Source organism: Vulpes vulpes, chromosome 11, assembly GCF_048418805.1.
Source record: "Vulpes vulpes isolate BD-2025 chromosome 11, VulVul3, whole genome shotgun sequence".
Lineage (NCBI taxonomy): Eukaryota > Metazoa > Chordata > Mammalia > Carnivora > Canidae > Vulpes > Vulpes vulpes.
In genome coordinates, this window is record NC_132790.1 from 21,580,610 (window position 1) to 21,598,809 (window position 18,200).

Here is an 18,200-nt window from a genome sequence, read left to right on the forward strand (position 1 = left end):
AGAAGTTGCCAAGAAGAAGAAGAGAAGCAAAACCCAAGTAGCAGAGCATGGATTCTGTGTTGTTTTCCATTCTGTCTATTACTGCCTCATTCAATAAATAGTTTAAAATGTGGCAAAAAATAAAATAAAATAAAATAAAATTATTTTTTTACTTTTTTTGTATTTTATTTTAATTCCAGTGTAGTTAACATACAGTGTTGCATAAGTTTCAGGTGCACAATATAGTGATTCAACAATCTTTTTTTTTGAAAGATTTATTTATTTTAGAGAGAGACAGAGCACAAGTGGGAGGGGCAGAGGGAGAGAGAGAGAGAATCTCAAGGAGATTCCATAGTGAACAGGGAGCTAACATGGGGCTCACTCTGAGTACCCTGAGATCACGACCTGCGTTGAAACCAAGAGTCAGATGCTTAACTGACTGTGTCACCTAGACACCCCAGTAATTCGACAGTTCTCTATATTACTCAGGGCTCATCATCATAAGTGCACTGTTAATCCTCTTCACCTATTTCACCCATCCTCTCACTTACTCCTCACTGATGACTGCTAGTTTGTTCTCTGTAGTTAAGAGTCTGTTTCTTGGTTTGTCCTTTTTTTTCTCCTTTGTTTCTTAAATTCCACAAATGAATGAATCATATGGTATTTGTCTTTCTCTGGCTTATTTCACTTAATATTATACTGTCTAGATCCATTCATATTGTTGTGAATTGCAAGATATCATTCTTTTTATGGCTGAATAATATTTTTATATATCTATATCTATGTCTTCTTTATTCATTCATCATTTATTGATGGACACAGGCTACTTCCACAATCTGGCTATTGTAAATAATGTTGCAATTAATATAGGGGTGCATAAATCCTTTTAAATTAGTGCTTTTGTATTCTTTGGATAAATACCCAGTAGTGCAATTCCTAGATCATAGGGAAGTTCTATTTTTAAGTTTTTGAAGAACCTCCATATTGTCTTCCACTGTGGCTGCACCAATTTGCATTCCCACCAATAGTGCATGAGAGTTTCTTTTTATCCACACCCTAGCCACAACAATCAGACAAGAGAAAGGAATAAAAGGCATCCAAATTGGTAAGGAGGAAGTAAAAATTTCACTATTTGCAGATAACATTACACTATATACAGAAAACCCTAAGGACTCCACCAAAAAAAAACTATTAGAACTGATAAATGATTTCAGTAAGGTCACAGGATACAAAATCAATCTATAGAAATCCATTACATTTTTATACTCTGATAATAAGCAGAAAAAATTAAGAAAACATGCTATTTACAATTGCACCAAAAATAAGAAAAACCTAGGAATATATTTACCAAAGAGGTGACACTTGTACTCTGAAAACTGAAAAATATTGATGAAAGAGATTGAAGATGCCTCAAGGAAATAGAAAGACACTTCATGGATTGCAAGGATAAATATTGATAAGATGTCTACACTACCCAAAGTAATCTACACATTTAATGTAATCCCTATTGAAATGCCAACAGCGTTTTTCACAGAACTAGAACAAACAATACTAAAATGTATATGGAACTCCAAAAGACCTCAAATAGTCAAGGCAATCATGAAAAAGAAAAACAAAACTGGAGATATTACAGTTCCAGACTAAGTTTATTACAAAGCTGTAGTAATCAAAACAGTGTGTATTGGCATAATATTTTTAAATCCATATTAAAAAGCTTTATTTGTGTGTGAGAATATTATAAGGTCTATTTTAAATTGGTTCTAAACATAGTTCCAGAGAGTACAAAGTAGAACAGAGACAGAAGTAGAAAAAAAAATATTTCTAAGATCCATGAGAGAAGGGACTTGTCTCTTTTGTCACCACCTTATCTCTAGGGCTTAGATTTGTGTTTGATCCATGCATGTACTCAATTAATGCTATTTGACTAACTACTAAGAGGATCTGAGGAGCCACAGTTCTTGCTTAGTTGACAGTATTATTTGGGGGCTTAATAACTTAGACTCTGGAGTTTGACCTAACTGAGTTCCAGTGCTAGCTCTTGGATGTCTAGGTTTGAGCAAGATGCTTACTTATCTAAACGCCGCCATTTCATCTAAAAAAAAAAAAAAAATCACATCAATACTACCTTATAAGGTTGTGGAATGTGGGTTGAAATAATTAAGTGCTTAGTATACATTTGCATCTCAAAAGTCTTAGTTCCCTTACCTGGAAATATAAATGTGAAATTTCTATTTGAAGTATCTGCAAAGAAATAGCCAACCAGACAGAAAAATATTAATGTACATAAAGGGCATGCTTACCTTTTTAAAAGATTCTGCATCCTGGGTGGGAGACTTCAGATTTTAGCTAATGAACAAGATTTTTAATCTTTGTCATTCTCAACTGGAAGGTTGAATGAATACCAGTCAGAGACAAGAGCCTCCTTTAAGCTAGTTAGTGTTACCTCCTGCTATTGAGATAAGGTACTAACAACTCAAGATACTGTAATCCGTTTTACATCCTCATTCCCTAGAACAGAAGACTCAGCAGATTTCCCAGGACACTTCCAACTTCTGATTACCTTTCACATATGGAGAGAGTTACATTTTCATAAGCAGTCCTTCCTGCATTTCTGCTCCAGCTAGGTGAGGTAATGAAAAACCTCATGTAATACAACATTTAAAAAATAACATCAATTCTTTATACTGTTGTGTCACACATAGTCCACTCCCACTGATATTCCACTCCAGTTTATTGCTAGATTATGCAGAAACCTTCATCAGATAACATATTTTATTTAAGGTAACACCATTTGCATAACATGCAAAACATGTTATGAATTATATAAATTTATAGAAAAAAAGTCCCCTCTTACTTTGTCCTTTGTTTAAATTCTTGCTTTTTTCTGTGAGAGCATTCGTACAATGCCACAATGGATCTCTTTGGTCTTAATGCTGTAGACAATGGGGTTGACAACAGGTGGGAAGAAGAGATAAGCATTGGCCATCATAGCGTGCACCAAAGGGGACACATGGAATCCAAGGCGATGCACCATAGATAAGCCAATCATAGGTACATAGTAAGTGAGTACAGCACAGATATGTGAGCCACAAGTGTTGAGTGCCTTCCTCCTCCCCTTCCCAGTAGTGATACTCAGTACAGTGTGGAGTATGAACCCATAGGAGATCACAATAAGCAGTGAATCCAGCCCAAAAGTAGAGGTCACAATGAAAAGCCCATAGATATTGTTGATAGAAACATCCCCACAAGGTAGATGGATAAGGTTGGGGTGGAGGCAATAGGAATGCGCAAGGACATTATGGCCACAGAAGGGCAGATGCCTTAATAGCATGGGTAATGGGGCCATGAGAATAATGCTTTTCAGCCCCATGATCATTCCTGTGCCAAATATACGGGGCAGGGTGAGGATGGCTGTATAGCGCAGTGGATTATGGATAGCCACAAATCGGTCCACAGACATGGCCAGCAACACAGCTGACTCCATAATGGAGAAAGAATGGATGAAGAACATCTGAAAAAGGCAGGCATCAAAACTAATCTCAGTGGTGCCAAAAAGGAAGATGCCTAGAACTGTAGGCAGAGTTGTTGCAGAGACACCAACTTCAGCCAGGGCCAACATGGCAAGAAAGAGGTACATGGGCTGGTGCAAGGCGGGGTCTGTTCTGATGACATGAAGAATGATGCCATTCCCAAGGAAGATGATAATATACATCAGGCAGAAGGGGATGGATATCCAAAAGTGCTCTGCCTCCAGCCCTGGGATGCCAACCAGAATGAAAGTTGTAGGTAAAGACTCCAAAGAACTATTGGAGTTCTTCATCTTGAAATCTCATCAAATGGGATCAGTGCTACCTTAAAAATTAGAAACAAGCTAGTGAGGTCACATTATAACGGAGAAAGACTTCTAGACACTAAGGGAAGGGAAGAAGAAAACAAAGCTTACAGATTTATGTGGCCAAAAGTCTCCTGCCTGAAAATTGACAAGATGGCCACCATCAGGAAATTCCCAGTATTAAGGAGGTGATAGTCTCTATCAGAGAAAAACTCCAAGCTTATCCAAAATTATCCCTCTAACTTATACTTCACTTTGGATCTGCTAAGGGAAAAAATGGCTGTTTTGTCTTTGTGTGCAGATGCTTTGGTCTCAGAAAGCTGCTGAGAAGACAGACCCATGTAGGCAATCTCAGTTTTAAGGTGTGGATTAATGTCAGGGATTGGGGAACAAAAATATTGTTGGTAAATGTGGATGTAAGGCAAGCAGAGTAGTACACGAAAACAGCTAAAAATACCTGGTAATGAAAGTGGACATATGGAATAACTGAGATCCAAAACATGGCTAAGAAGTGGTAGTGACCAGAACCTAAAGCAAATGATTGAGAAATTAACTAGAAAAGAGTGGAGTTTGGATCCACACTAAGTTAGCTGTTTTGTGCTTTGAAAGGACTAGGAAGCAACTGAAAGGATTATATATAACAGATATAATGAGGCAAGAACCAAGGCTGACGGATTTGCATGCTGATGTTAAAACTCATGAAAATATTCTGTCGTGATGATATACACGATCTTTCAACTCACAGTTCTCCAAGACAACCTGTCTCATCCACTGGACCTTCTTTCTGACACAGACACACCTCCTATACATTGCATCAACAACACTGGGAACCTAAACAGACTTTTAAAGAAGATTCTCCTGAGTGGGGCAGGAAGGCAACAGAGGGGAAGAGAAAACCAGTTCTCTAAACTGGGTATATGTCTTAAGCTCAACACTGACTGAGATGGCAAAAGAATCACAGTAGAATCCTGGACTGACAAAGGCAGAAAGGACCTCTGTAGGTATTTTCATTATTTACATTATCCAAACACACATATCCAAACACATACACACACGCCTGCTCACACACTTGCACATATTTCCACACTGCTGAAATCTTGTCACCATCTTTCCTGACAATGATTCCTCACTCAGTCATTGCTGAACTTACAGGGACCTCACTATTACATGCTGGCAGTTACTGAGGTCTTCTTTTCAGGTTAAGGGAACACCCAGTCAAGAAACGACATGATTGGGGACGCCCAGGTGGCTCAGCGGTTGAGCGACTGCCTTCAGCTTAGGGCATGATCCCGGGGTGGAGTCCCCCATCAGGCTCCCTGTGAGGAGACTGCTTCTCTTTCTGTCTATGTCCCTGCCTCTCTCTTTCTGTATCTCTCATGAATAAATAATAAATAAAATATTTTTTAAAAGAACTAACATGATTAAAAATTAAGATATAAATGAGTGACTTACTAAACTAATTTCATTAGTTTACAAAGGTGGTGGTGTTAAATATTACTAGCACACTAGTTATACAGTATTCTGTGGGGCTGCACAGGGCACACAGATATAGACAAATTCATATAGGTCCCAATAAACAAGTGGACTTAGAACAAGTTTTTAAATAAGAAATGGCAGAGCAGTTTCTTTGCAGAAACAAGTGGACGACTTCAGTGTTCAACCTTCACATGCTTGAGTCTCCCCACAGAACGCAACCAAATCTTATATTTGTAACAGCCCTTTCTATATGCACTTCTATCTTCATTCCAAGTTTTACCTACATTCCCCATTATGCCAATTCCATTGTTATTTACAAAGAAAAAGCCTTCCCAGTTATTGTCAGAAACCCCTTTCATTGTGAGAGGATACACACCTATGGGCAACCAGCACTCCAGTATGCCACACAGTACGTGGGACCCTGGCAACACAGAGTCTTGATCCTACTCAGAAAATCTCTGCAACTTGCAACCACATTTCAAAGAACACACCCTCTCCCACTTACATGCAGGCACAAGCATCATGTATGAAAGACCCTCTCTCTTATCTAGTTAAGACTGTGTTAAGTGCTACAAGAGAAAAAAGGAAAGAGGGAGAAATAAAGAAAAGAAGGAGGGAGGGAGGGAGAGAGGGAGGAAAAGGAAGAAAGAAGAAAGAAGAAAGAAAGAAAGAAAGAAAGAAAGAAAGAAAGAAAGAAAGAAAGAAAGAAAGAAAGAAAAGAAAAGAGTGTTCAGGATACAATGGGAGGGACCTAGAGGGAAAAGCCTAATTTATTCTTAAAAATCAGGGAAAGCTCTCCTTGAGAAGTGAGATTTCAGCTAAGGCCTGAGGAATTAGAATTTTCCCAAGCTAAATGGAGAGGTGGGGGGTGGGGGGATGTGACACGGACCAGTGACTGTGGCAGTGGAAGCCTAGGATCGCATTCTGACCAGGGCTGAAAGAAAACATGGAGAGAACGAAACTATGGTTGTATTAGGATGTTAAAGTCATTACTTGTTCTCATATATTTTACTTTCCTGAAAATATGAGAGGAAAACACGACAGAAACAAAGCCATGGCCTACCTGAATACAGGATCCCTGTGCACTTACCGTGGACTGACAGTTGTCTCAGCAAGCATTACCTTAAGAGAAGTTGCAGTGGGCTGACTTAAAATTTCAGGTGAGTATATTCAGGGACAAGTTATTGACTTCAGGACATGATTGTCTGTCCATGTCAGAACTTCCCACTGCTGAGGAACTTATCTAGCTGTGGGGAACTTATCTCCTCCACTCTTCTCCCAAAGCCCAATGTATCTTTCTTAACCTTTTCAATGGACCAAAGTTGGTCTGCCTCTGGGTTGAGAGGCTGTTTCTCCTGTGTGTGGCCTCATTGCTCTTTGATTCCACTGTTCCCTATTTCTAGTTTATGTCAACCTTATGGCCTGATATTGGAAAGCACAAATCTCTAGGGAGACTTGCAGTTTGGGTCTCTCTTTTCCTGTGAGCAGTCTTCTCTGGCTCTCCATGCTTTCTCTCTTTCTCTTTCTCTATCCCTTTTGCTTCTTTGCATCTTTTTTTGTCCTTGACCTTCAAAGACATCCCTCCTCCCCAGCCAATCTAGGCTCAAGTTGCCTTCAAAATTATATTAAAAGGCAGCAATTTCCCTCAGTTTCAGATTTGGGTAACAAGAATGAATATTTCAGGTTTGGGACCGAAAAGGGGGATTGTTTACTCTAAAGCCCATTGTAGTAGAACAGAACAAATCAGCAGAGAGAGGAGAGTATGGTGCAGTAAATACCACATTCCTGGAAGTGGACAGAGGTGGAGGTGAATATTATATGCTGGGCAACTTTACCTACTTAAACTTTGTGAAGCTCTTTTCTTTATTTTTAAAGATAGAGGTGTTGATACCTACCTCTGAGTGGCTCTGAGTATTGAATGTGAGCCTTTAGCAACCAGTGACTACCAGCATCCCCATCCTTTCTCAGGTATCCTCAGAGGGGATCAGTCATGTTCAGATTATCCCCTAATTTCTATTAATAATGATCTTTCCTGATAGAGAGGGACTTGGTTCCCAGAAGAGCAAGTAACCAGGTAATTACACCACTCCTTCTTAATGTCCAGGGACCCTTAAAGGAAATAAGCAATGGCAGAGAGTCAATACCTATTTGAAATGAGCATAATAATAGTAAACACCTACTACAAGAATAAAATAATTGATGTATGTTAATTGTGTACAAAAGTGTCTGGCCTATAAAAAGTGCTTTATGAAAAGTGTTTGGCTTATAAAAAGTGCTTTGTAGCAATGATATTATTGTAACAATGTATCCCGGAGAAAAAATATATTAATCTACTATGGTCATTGGCTATCACTTTTACAAATATGCAGATAACAAGTAAGGAACAGGGCACAGAGTCAATAGTATCCATCAAATATCAAGGGTGTTTAATAAAAAGAGATGATGAAATCCAATGGGTTAAGCTCTTGTGAGGAAAAGTTTCAGATAGGGTTGAGGACCATGGAGGGGAAGATTGATCAGAAAGATTGATCACCAGCAGAAGATGACTAGAGAGAGCTGGCAGAGAGTGAGTATTTCCAGACCAGTGTTAAAGAGGATTTAAAATTGCTGAGCCAATCAGGGAGTTTCAATTATTTGTGGATGGCTGGTTCATTGACTAATTTTTTGATCAAGAAAAAAAAAGATTTTGCAGGAAAATCCACTTTTATAGGACTTTTAAAAGTTGTTCTTAAAATATATTTTTGTCCTGCTGGTTTAACCAGAGAGAAAAGAGTTTTATACACTAAATGATGTGTGGCTACATTAGATCCAGGTATGTATAAACTCAGCAGTGAGCTGACAGACGGAGAAAATGCAGGGACTGCCTCAGACGTGGCCTTACTAAAGTCAAACAAATCCCGAGTGAATAAGAAAACAACGGAGTTTGGGAGATAAATATCTGTGATCAGAAAATAGGCTATTGGAGGTCCAGGAGATGCCATGGGGGTGAGTGGACCAAGTAGAATTGTATTAAACACATCGGAAGTGAAGATGAGAAGCTGAATAGATATTCACTGAATGGATGAAACACCTGGACGCTGAGCCAAATTTGGGATGTTGGTATATTTTCCTCCAGGTGTCCAGACCTGTTTCAAACATTTAGCAAAAATATTATGTATGAAAGAGATTGTTGTTTTCCATTATAAATTGAGTTTGGGTTCTAGGAGAACTTTGGTCAAATTTTCCTTCAGAAATTCAGCACCCTTAGTTAACATTTATTATATCTTTAAGGATCCCTTCTTTCTCTTGACAAATATATGAAAATTACAGTTTTTATTAACTATTTTTATCAAGTAAGTCATACTAAGGATACTGCACAACTTTCTCAGAAAGACACATTTCAGATCATTGCACCAAATGGAATGGGCAATATTTGCAGTGATTCCACAAGAAATATCTGCCCAAAATTTTATTTTTAATTTTTACAGCAACTTTTATATAAAACTCTTGCTGAGGTGAATATATTTTAGATGAGGCATTGGGATGGGACTATTGTTTTAAAAATGAAAGCAAAAAATTTAATTAATTAATTAATTAAATAAAAATGAAAGCTGTAATTTTCTACCAAAACAAACAGGAATTACATAATCTGTATTTCAAATAAGGCTAACAATATTGAAGTATCAGTCATAATATACTTCTCGAACTCCACATTTCACATAAAGTTTTTCCATAGGAAATTGAAACTAGCGAAATCCAAATGCTCCACATATGTAAACACATACTACACAAAATTTACTCTAGGACAAATATATTTGTGCTGTGTGTATAGAATTTAATTCTACATAAATTATGTGCATTTTTAAGATTATCATTTAATCATTATTCTTTTTCCTGGTTTAGCCAAAATTATCTATCAGATATAAGCTTCTTTAGAAAAAGTGCTTTTCATCTTCCTTGCTTTTGTTTTTTGCAAGTATTCTGTAATTTTGTTTTTGACAAAAATGAAAATGCCAACAATGGGACAACAGTGAGATACCTCAGTTATCTTAAAATAGGAAATCAGGTCTTTTGGACCTGATAAGATTGGACCCATGAGCTTGGTGTGTAATAGATCAAAGCCAATGAACGAATAAACCAACCTAAAACAAAAGCAAAAGCCAACCAAACAACCCACAATGTTAATTTTTAGCTGTGTGATATTTATTTCAGGTTTAGTAGATTATTCCTAAACATGAAGAACTTATGATTTCTTATTGTATACCAGGACTCTGTACTAGTACAAATTCCCTTAGTTCTTAAAACAACTTAAACATAGTTTGACAAGTCATTTTCCGTGTTTCTTATAATCTAAAATATGTCTTAAACAAACAAATTTAAATTTGTTCTCGGAGGCAGGGGAACTTGTCCTTTCAATCTAGGTCAATAAAACAGAATAAAGTTATCACATAGATGTGAGTACTGCCAATCATCTCTGCAACAGCAGAATTATAAAAGGGATTATAACAGCTCATTCCTATATTCTTTAAAGGATATGCTCAGTGGTGGGCCAAACTGTGTTTGTTGCTAAAATATGAAGAGTGTAGATCTGCTTGGACTCCTGGGGAAGGACAACTTCTGCAAGTAGAGCGCTAGAAATAAAACAATTTTACAGTTTTTCTTACTAGGAAATTAAGTAGAAAGTTAAAAAACAGAACAAACATAAACATTTAAATTTTGCTTAGGGCTTCTGGTGTTTCCATATTTTAAAAATTTAAATTATACATTAGGCATAGCCTAAAGGGGAGTTGTGCTCAATTCTTAGCAAACACTCAATATACCACATCTTGATAATTATCTCTTTATAACAGAGTAAATTCTCTTGGTTTTCAATCCAAGTGATATTATAGATACATATCTTGGAGTGAGAAAAATATATTAGCAAAAATATTATGTATGAAAGGGATTGTTGGTAAGCAATGCTTGTTTACACCCATTGGCTTCTTGGATGATGAATAGGTAAGCTCAATTCCACTTGCTCATCCATGACCACTTCTGAAACCAGTCATGATTCAAAGACTAAAGCAAGTCCTAGACTCTTTCTAATGGTTAAATTTGAACTAATTTTTGAGTTTGATCAATGTTAGAAGGCATTTCTCTTGCTTTACATACCATTACAAAAAATGAAATATTTCCCTAATAACTTAAATATATTTATTTATTTTATTTACTTATGATAGTCACAGAGAGAGAGAGGCGCAGAGATACAGGCAGAGGGAGAAGCAGGCTCCATGCACCGGGAGCCCGACGTGGGATTCGATCCCGGGTCTCCAGGATCGCGCCCTGGGCCAAAGGCAGGCGCCAAACCGCTGCGCCACCCAGGGATACCAACTTAAATATATTTAATATGACAGTATATATTTTACTTTCCAAGAAGAGAAAATTTTAATATTATATTAAAAATTCTTCTTTCACAGTTACAAACTAATTTTCCTTAATCATCCAAGATGAGTGATAAGAAAATTATTTTAATAGAAGTTCAATACAAATATGTAAAAGGGCTAAAGCAATTCCAGGAATATAGAAAACTTAAAGTATTATATTATGCTATGTTATAATTTATCAGATTCAGATTAGAATCACAAAGATTCTTTAATTAGTAGATGAATTGTAATAAGAAAAATCATTTTGATTAGAAAAAAAAAATCCAGATAAAGCTTGATGCAGTAAAATAATTATTCAAATCTTTTTTGTTGTAGTTGGCCGTTAATCTATATTAACATTTGGATTCACCTAATTTGTGGGGTGGAGTAGGCCATTTAAAGGAAAAAGGGAGTGGCCTCAAAATATTAGCTATGTGCTAGCTATGTGCATACTTTGACGCAGAAAATCTCATTAAATAAATCTATGTCACAAAACTTGATGGTACCATACCATCCCTTCTCCAAGGATGTTTTTGAGATGTTTAATGTTAAAGATATTGTTGCTTTCTCCACTCAGGAAAACCTCAGCTCAGGTTTATATTCCATTTCTCTTTTTCTTTTGCTTCAAGGTCTTCATTTTTTCATGTGAAGAAGGACTCTTTTCTCTTACCCCTCCCCTATCCATTATAGCTTATAAATCAGTAGTGGTGACCAAAGCCATAGAGAAGTCTGAATATCCCAAAGTGGCATCATTATAGTTCAGAATGATGCAAGACTCCATAACTCAAAGGTCCTCTTTAGTCTAATATGCCCTAAATTTTTTTTCATACCCAAGCAAAATGCTATTACATCTCACTTGAATTTGATGCTGTAGGTATTGAGGTGGATTGAAGAGGAGAGAGAAGGCATTGACAATGGCAGCCTATAGGAGTACGGACACTGTGCAGGCTGTCCAAAGTGGTGCACCTGGAAGAAAATGATTATCAACACTACGTACAAGAGCATTCAGATATGAGGGCCTTCTGCCATTTTACCACAGAAACAATGTCTAGAATCTTACAAAAAAGCAGTATGCACAGATCACAATGTACAGGGACGCCTGGGTGGCTCAGTGGTTGAGCGTCTGTCTTCAGCTCAGGGCGTGATCCTGAAGTCCCAGGATCAAGTCTTACATCAGGCTCCCTGCAGGGAGTCTGCTTCTCCCTATGCCTATGTCTCTGCTTCTTTCTCTGACTCTCATGGATAAATAAATGAAATTAAAACAAAACAAAACAATGAATCCAGCCTGTGGATAGCAGTAATAACAAATAATAGATGACAAATACCAAGGAAGAAGTACTTGTGGAGACCTTCCAAAGAGAAAGTAGGAACACCAAACACCCAAGTCTCCAAAGTAATGTCCATTCAATAATACAGGGAAGTGTTCAGATGTTTGAGCAGAAGAGTGGGTTACAGAATGCCAAAAAGTGATCCACTGATATGACCTTCAGAATAATTAAACCTATGCATGCAGAGCACCTAGAGAACACCAAGAAGAAATGTACTTGGTACAGATCTTAATATGCTAAAGAAGAAGTTACCTGACACAGTAAATAGATTTAGAAAATATCTTGATCTCAGAGAGTAGCAAAATATTCAGGATTCTGAACTTGAATTTAAATAAGGCATGTTCAGTGTAAGTGAAGTAAAGAGATTTATGATGTATGCCAGACAGAAGAGTCTGTAGATTTGCAGTGCTCTCTTCCAATACCTAGATAAATGGCTCAGGTGAGATCCCTGTAAATTTATTGGAGTTGGAATATTTTGCAAGACAGGTGTATGAATGGATATTTGAGACAAATAAGAGGCTTATAATTATAGTTGTTATGAGTCACTAATCAGAACATCTTCAGTGTAGGTGATACAAGAAGGTTGTAGGTAATGGAAGGGAAAGACAGAACCGTTAATAAGGTTTTTACTCATAGTCTTCTCTGAAGCTCTCTATTCTGGGCAGAGAGTAACATAAACATACCATGAGTATGTAAATCTGGATTCCAGTGTACCTGAGGGAGAAAGAAAAAGGCCATAATTTTAGTGGTCATCGGATACCCTACCCCAGGGGGTGACACTGCTATGTGGGCAAAGATGGAAGAGAAAGAATGATGACTAAACAGAATGGATATGTTTACGAAGGGAAAAAAAATAGAATTATGAGCAGCATGGAGATAGTCTCATGGGAAAAAGAAACTTTATGTATGAAAGCTTGTAAAAATATTTTTTTTATAAAACCTATCAGAAAAAAGAAACCCATATTCAAATCTTCCGTCTGTACTAGTCTTCACTGCATTTTGAGGCAGATTACCAAAGCATTTAATGATGAGGAATTTTAAATCACAGAGATATATATAAGTGAATTCAAATCTCTTCTCCTGGCCTATAATCCCTTGTATAATGTGAACAATCTACCTTAAAGAGTTGCACAGATTCATAAAATATATTGCAACATTTATAACTTTGATAACACCTTCACACATCCCCTTCCTATTTTCAAATTTCTTTCCAAATGTACTCATATTTCACATACCACATCTAAAATATTACCATAGATTTTCCAAACATGATTAAGATTAAAACAGGTATGCATTTTGCCAAGAGTCTCCCAAATGTTACCAGGAATGTTTAAATAAAGCATATATGCTGCGACTGAGGATGAGTTCTGTATTGAAGCCATTAATGCTTTACTGAGAAGTTAAAAGGCTTAGTATCTTCCAGGAGTATATTCTTTTGACTTTAGAAAGAGAACCTGAAAAAGTAAAAGGGGGAGAAAAATGGTAGTCAATACAGAAACAGAAGGGAGAGAAAGAGTAATGGGTATACAATGTCATCAAATGGGGTTCATGCACACAGAAAAAAAAGATGTGATATAAACATAAGGATCAAGCAAATATATGTAGACTTGTATTGATTCATTCAATAATTAATTTTTTCATCATCAAACATTTATTGAATAGCTAGTATATTCTGAGCCACCAGAGGAGCCACTGGCTGTACGTAGTGAACCAAAACATTGCCCTACCTTACTGAACTTAAAATGTACTGGACATAAAAAATAAAACAGTACAGGATAATTATTGATTACCATTTTGCTGTGTGGTATGAGACAACCAGCAAGAAGGAAAACTGCAGTTAGAATTCAAATAGGGAAGCAACTTGTCTTGTGAGGAGGACAGAGACACTTGTAAATCCAGGCCTCAATGAGGAAAACAAGCTTCTCAGAAAAAACAAGCTTCCTGTGTCTCCTTACTAACATTTCATGTGCAATGACTTCAACTCAGCACAGATTCTGGGAACTCACATTTCAAAATCTCAATCTGACTAAGGATATTTGGCATTAGCAAATAATTCTCTCTGCTTTCCACTTCACCATCTCAGTGTCCATGTACAGTAGATTTTTCCAATGATACCTTAGTAAGAGGAATTCGTGTTATTCCCCAAAGTCATTATTCCTCAAGAACTGTACAGATTCCTGATTTATGAAACTATTCCTTCTGGGCTTATTCTCAATTATAGGGCTTTGTTCTTAGTACCTAGTTTGCTTCTAATTGTTCAAAGATTTGAATAGATTTTCAGTATAAACTTAAATATGCATATATATACATAATATTGTGTATTTTTATAAGGAAGGAAAATGTTGAATGCTTTATTCTTAATTTTTTTAAAATAATACAGATAAAGAATTCCTTTTGTGTCTCTCTTCACCATTACAGTCTTCTCCAAAAGAAGCTATTATTATTATCAGTTTAGCATGTATTTTTAAATTCAGAAATTAAGTGATATTTTTATATGATTAAATTGTTTTACAAAAAGTGTTATCAAATTCATGAGTGTGTGTGTGTGTGTGTGTGTGTGTGTGTGTATCTATCTATCTCTTGCTTAAACTTTGAATACCTATAAATCTAGGTCTTTTTTACACTGTAGAATACTCCATAGTATGGATAGATTCCCAACTCATTTAACTGTTTACTTATGGACAGCCAATTAGTTTTTTAAATTACTATTATTTTATTTCAAACATTGCTGAAGTGAAAATTCTTATTCAAGTCTCTGTGGTCATAAACAAACAGCAGAGCATAAATCTAGGGCAGTGCTAAGAATTGGAATTTCTGGGTTAAAGACTAGGTACATTTTAAGTTGATACATATAACAAAGTAGCTGACAAAATACTATACAATACTGATTTAGATTATGACCTCTTGTATATGAAATGTGAGCTCTCAATACATTCATCAAAATGCAGCCTTATCAACCTTTCTAACTTTGACAAGATGACCAGGTCCTATATTGCTGCTACTGGTGCCATTGAAGCACTCACTCTGTGCTTCCCTGGACCACCTTTGTGGTGATGAAAAGGAGTGGCTTGTGGGTAACCATCTCACCGGCCCTAACCTCCTTATTATTTTCTTGGAAGAAAGAGTTGGATGAGCCCCTGGCGAATCTGTTTTGTCTTAACACTGTAGATGATGGGGTTGAGCACAGGAGGCACCAGAAGATAGACGTTGGCCAGGAGTAGACGGAGAGCAGGTACAGCGTGCTTCATGAAGCGGTGCACCAGAGCCACGCTGATCATGGGCACATAGTACACAAGCACTGCACACATATGTGACACACATGTGTTGAGGGCCTTACACCTTCCCTCCCCAGAGGTAATGCCCAGCACTGTGTAGAGGATCAGCACATAAGAGAGGATGATGAGCAGCGAGTCCAGCCCAAAAGTGGAAGTAACAATGCAGAGCCCCAGAATGCTGTTGGGACGCGTATCCCCACAGGGCAGCTGGATTAGATCTGAGTGAAGGCAGTAGGAGTGGGAGAGGACATTGTGGCCACAGAAGGGCAGACGCTTCAGGAGGAAGGGCAGTGGGAACATGAGCATCACACTCTTCAGTCCAAGTGCAGCACCAGTAGCGGCAATACGGGGCCTGGTCAGGATGGCTGTGTACCTCAGTGGGTTGTAGATGGCCACAAAACGGTCCACAGACATGGCCAGCAGAACTCCTGACTCCATGATGGAAAAGCAATGTATGGAGAACATCTGCAAAAGGCAGGCTTCAAAGCAAATCTCATTGGCACCAAAAAGGAAGATGCCCAACACAGTGGGCAGTGTAGAAGCAGAGACACCAAGTTCTGCAAAGGCCAGCATAGCTAGAAAAAGGTACATCGGCTGGTGCAGAGTGGTGTTTTTCCTGATCACTACCAGGACCAGGCTATTGCCCACAAGGGCCACAAGATATATGGAGCAGAATGGGACAATAAACCAAGGGTACAGGGCCTCCAGACCAGGGAGACCAGTTAGCAGAAAATACTTGGGGTTGAATTGACTGCTGTTGAACATTTTCCTATGTTGGAGTCCGAGGACTTTGACCTAAGCAGGTACCAGAGATATAACCTGGGGTGAAACACATAAAGGTTATTGGAGAGTGACATAACCTGCAATTTCCTCTGCCTCATATGATCTGCCCACTTATGTCCCTCCTCCCATTCATGATCAGTTCTTTTTGGTCTTTGATGCTAAACAAAAATGTGGTGTCATACTTAGAAATAGGCAATCTTCAGAATAAGAGAATCTGATAGGATATTTTATCATTCGTATTTAAAACTAATCTCTATACTGGTTCCACTGTGTTTGGTAAGAATCGAATGTTTTCCATGTTTCTATCAAGAGATCGTATTGTGTAGTTTTAAAAAGACATCATTGGAAAAACATTAACACAAAGAAAGCTGTAATCTGTCAGTCATTCTCTGAATTCCCTGTTGGAGCATATTGGGTTTTAAGTAGCCAATGGAAACAGAGGTTAGAATACACTTACTTCAATGTTAGTAGAGGATGGCTCAGGAGATAAAGATTCTAAATGCCCATCTCTGCCACCCCAAGCAGTATCGAAGACTGCACTCCACTGGAGACACAGACTTATCTAGTTTTACTGGATAAAACACTTCTAAAATGGGCTCTGTTCTCTATATTCTTTCTACTACCTTCTGAATGATCATTTTGGTTTTTACCCACAGTGGAAGAAAGCATGGAAAAAGTCAATGTTATAAAGGTTGATGAAAAGAAATACTTTGACCACTGGAATTTCTATTAATGGGAAGAAATATTCTGTCCAATGGATAATTCCTCTCCCACAGTCAATCCACACATGACAGCATGCTTAATCAATACTTACTGTGTCTATGAAAATGATGAGCAGTAGTCCATGTTTTTGAAACTGCACATATAAAAACAAAAGACTTTTAAAAAAAGATTAATTAATTTATTTATTTGAGGCAGAAGTGAAAGAGAGCACACTGGGGACAGAGAGGAGTGGGAGAGGGACAGTGGAAGAAGGAGTGGGACAATCCCATGCAGACTCTCTGCAGGGCTTGAGGCTTGATCTCAGGACCCTGAGATCATGACCTGAGCCAAAACCAAGAGTTGGATATTTAACAAACTCAGCCACCCAGGCACCTCCAAAACAGAAGTCTTTTTATCCATGATGGCCCACCTCAATAGTGTTGATGGTTTTGGAAAGCCTGTCTGGAAGGCCACTTGCATCATTTTACACTATCCAAGAGATGAATATGTTGAGAAAGGGAAAGATGTTTGCATATCAAGAAGTTGTATCTGTGAAGAAACTTCCAACTTCATTATGGAAGTTCAATCAAAATTGACAGGTTAGAAAGAAAAATGAGAGAGGAAGAACAGGATATCTTTCTCGTCAGGTAAAGAAAACAGATCTTATTTCCCATTGGAAACAAACAAATGTAAAAACATGACATGGAAGGAAGTGTATTGATGATGAGGAATTTGGAGACACAGAAGATGGGATACAATTGAATCTGCAAATAGGACTTTAAATCTCTGATTTCAACTTTCTGGTGGGCTCTGATTTTTAAATCTGCAAAATGGAGATAATCATATAGTATATAGTAAAAATTAAGGAGAGTAAATATAATAATGTGTATACAAGAGTCTTTTCTTTTTAAGGAAGCTCCATGCCCAGCGTGGATCCCTAAAAGAGCCTTATAAACTATCTGGTGATCACTAACTATAAGAAAGTAGTATTGCCTCTCGTGGGAGACATTAGATCTTTGGTAAAGACCTGTGACTTCTCTCTGAGGGACAGATTTCAATGATGTCATGAGGTGTTCCTTGACTGGGAACCATTTATGTGGCTGATACTCTGAGCCTGACTGCTTTTATAATTAGTATTTGGGGTATATTGTCCCTTTCAGCTTGACCCTTCCACTCCTCAATTTGACATAATAATAGTCGAAGTTATTTACTTCCTGTTTATAGTATGTAAGAGTTTGCTTTGTTTTTAGCAATATCCTTGGATTACTTAGAATTCAACCTTCATTTACAAAAGTGTATTTATTTATTGCTTCTTTATGTATTGCTCTTAGATTTCATTTTATGTATATTGGAATTTCAGAGCAGTGTGCATAAAAAGGTAGGGCTGCAGAGTATGGGGTCAGATTACCTGGGTTGGAATCCTGGTTTGTCACTCTCCCATGGG

At 37.5% G+C, this 18,200-nt stretch overlaps 2 protein-coding genes across 2 annotated transcripts; both read right to left on the minus strand.

Moving 5' to 3' along the window:
* Window positions 1–2,845: 2,845 nt before the first annotated feature.
* On the minus strand, window positions 2,846–3,799 carry LOC112911738 (olfactory receptor 51J1-like). The gene has a single exon (XM_072727446.1). It carries the CDS (start codon window positions 3,797–3,799, stop codon window positions 2,846–2,848), a length of 954 nt encoding a protein of 317 aa, XP_072583547.1.
* An 11,301-nt stretch (window positions 3,800–15,100) lies between these two features.
* On the minus strand, window positions 15,101–16,036 carry LOC112911746 (olfactory receptor 51I1-like). The gene has a single exon (XM_025988423.1). The coding sequence runs from the start codon at window positions 16,034–16,036 to the stop codon at window positions 15,101–15,103; it is 936 nt and encodes a 311-aa protein (XP_025844208.1).
* Between the last annotated feature and the right edge of the window lie 2,164 nt (window positions 16,037–18,200).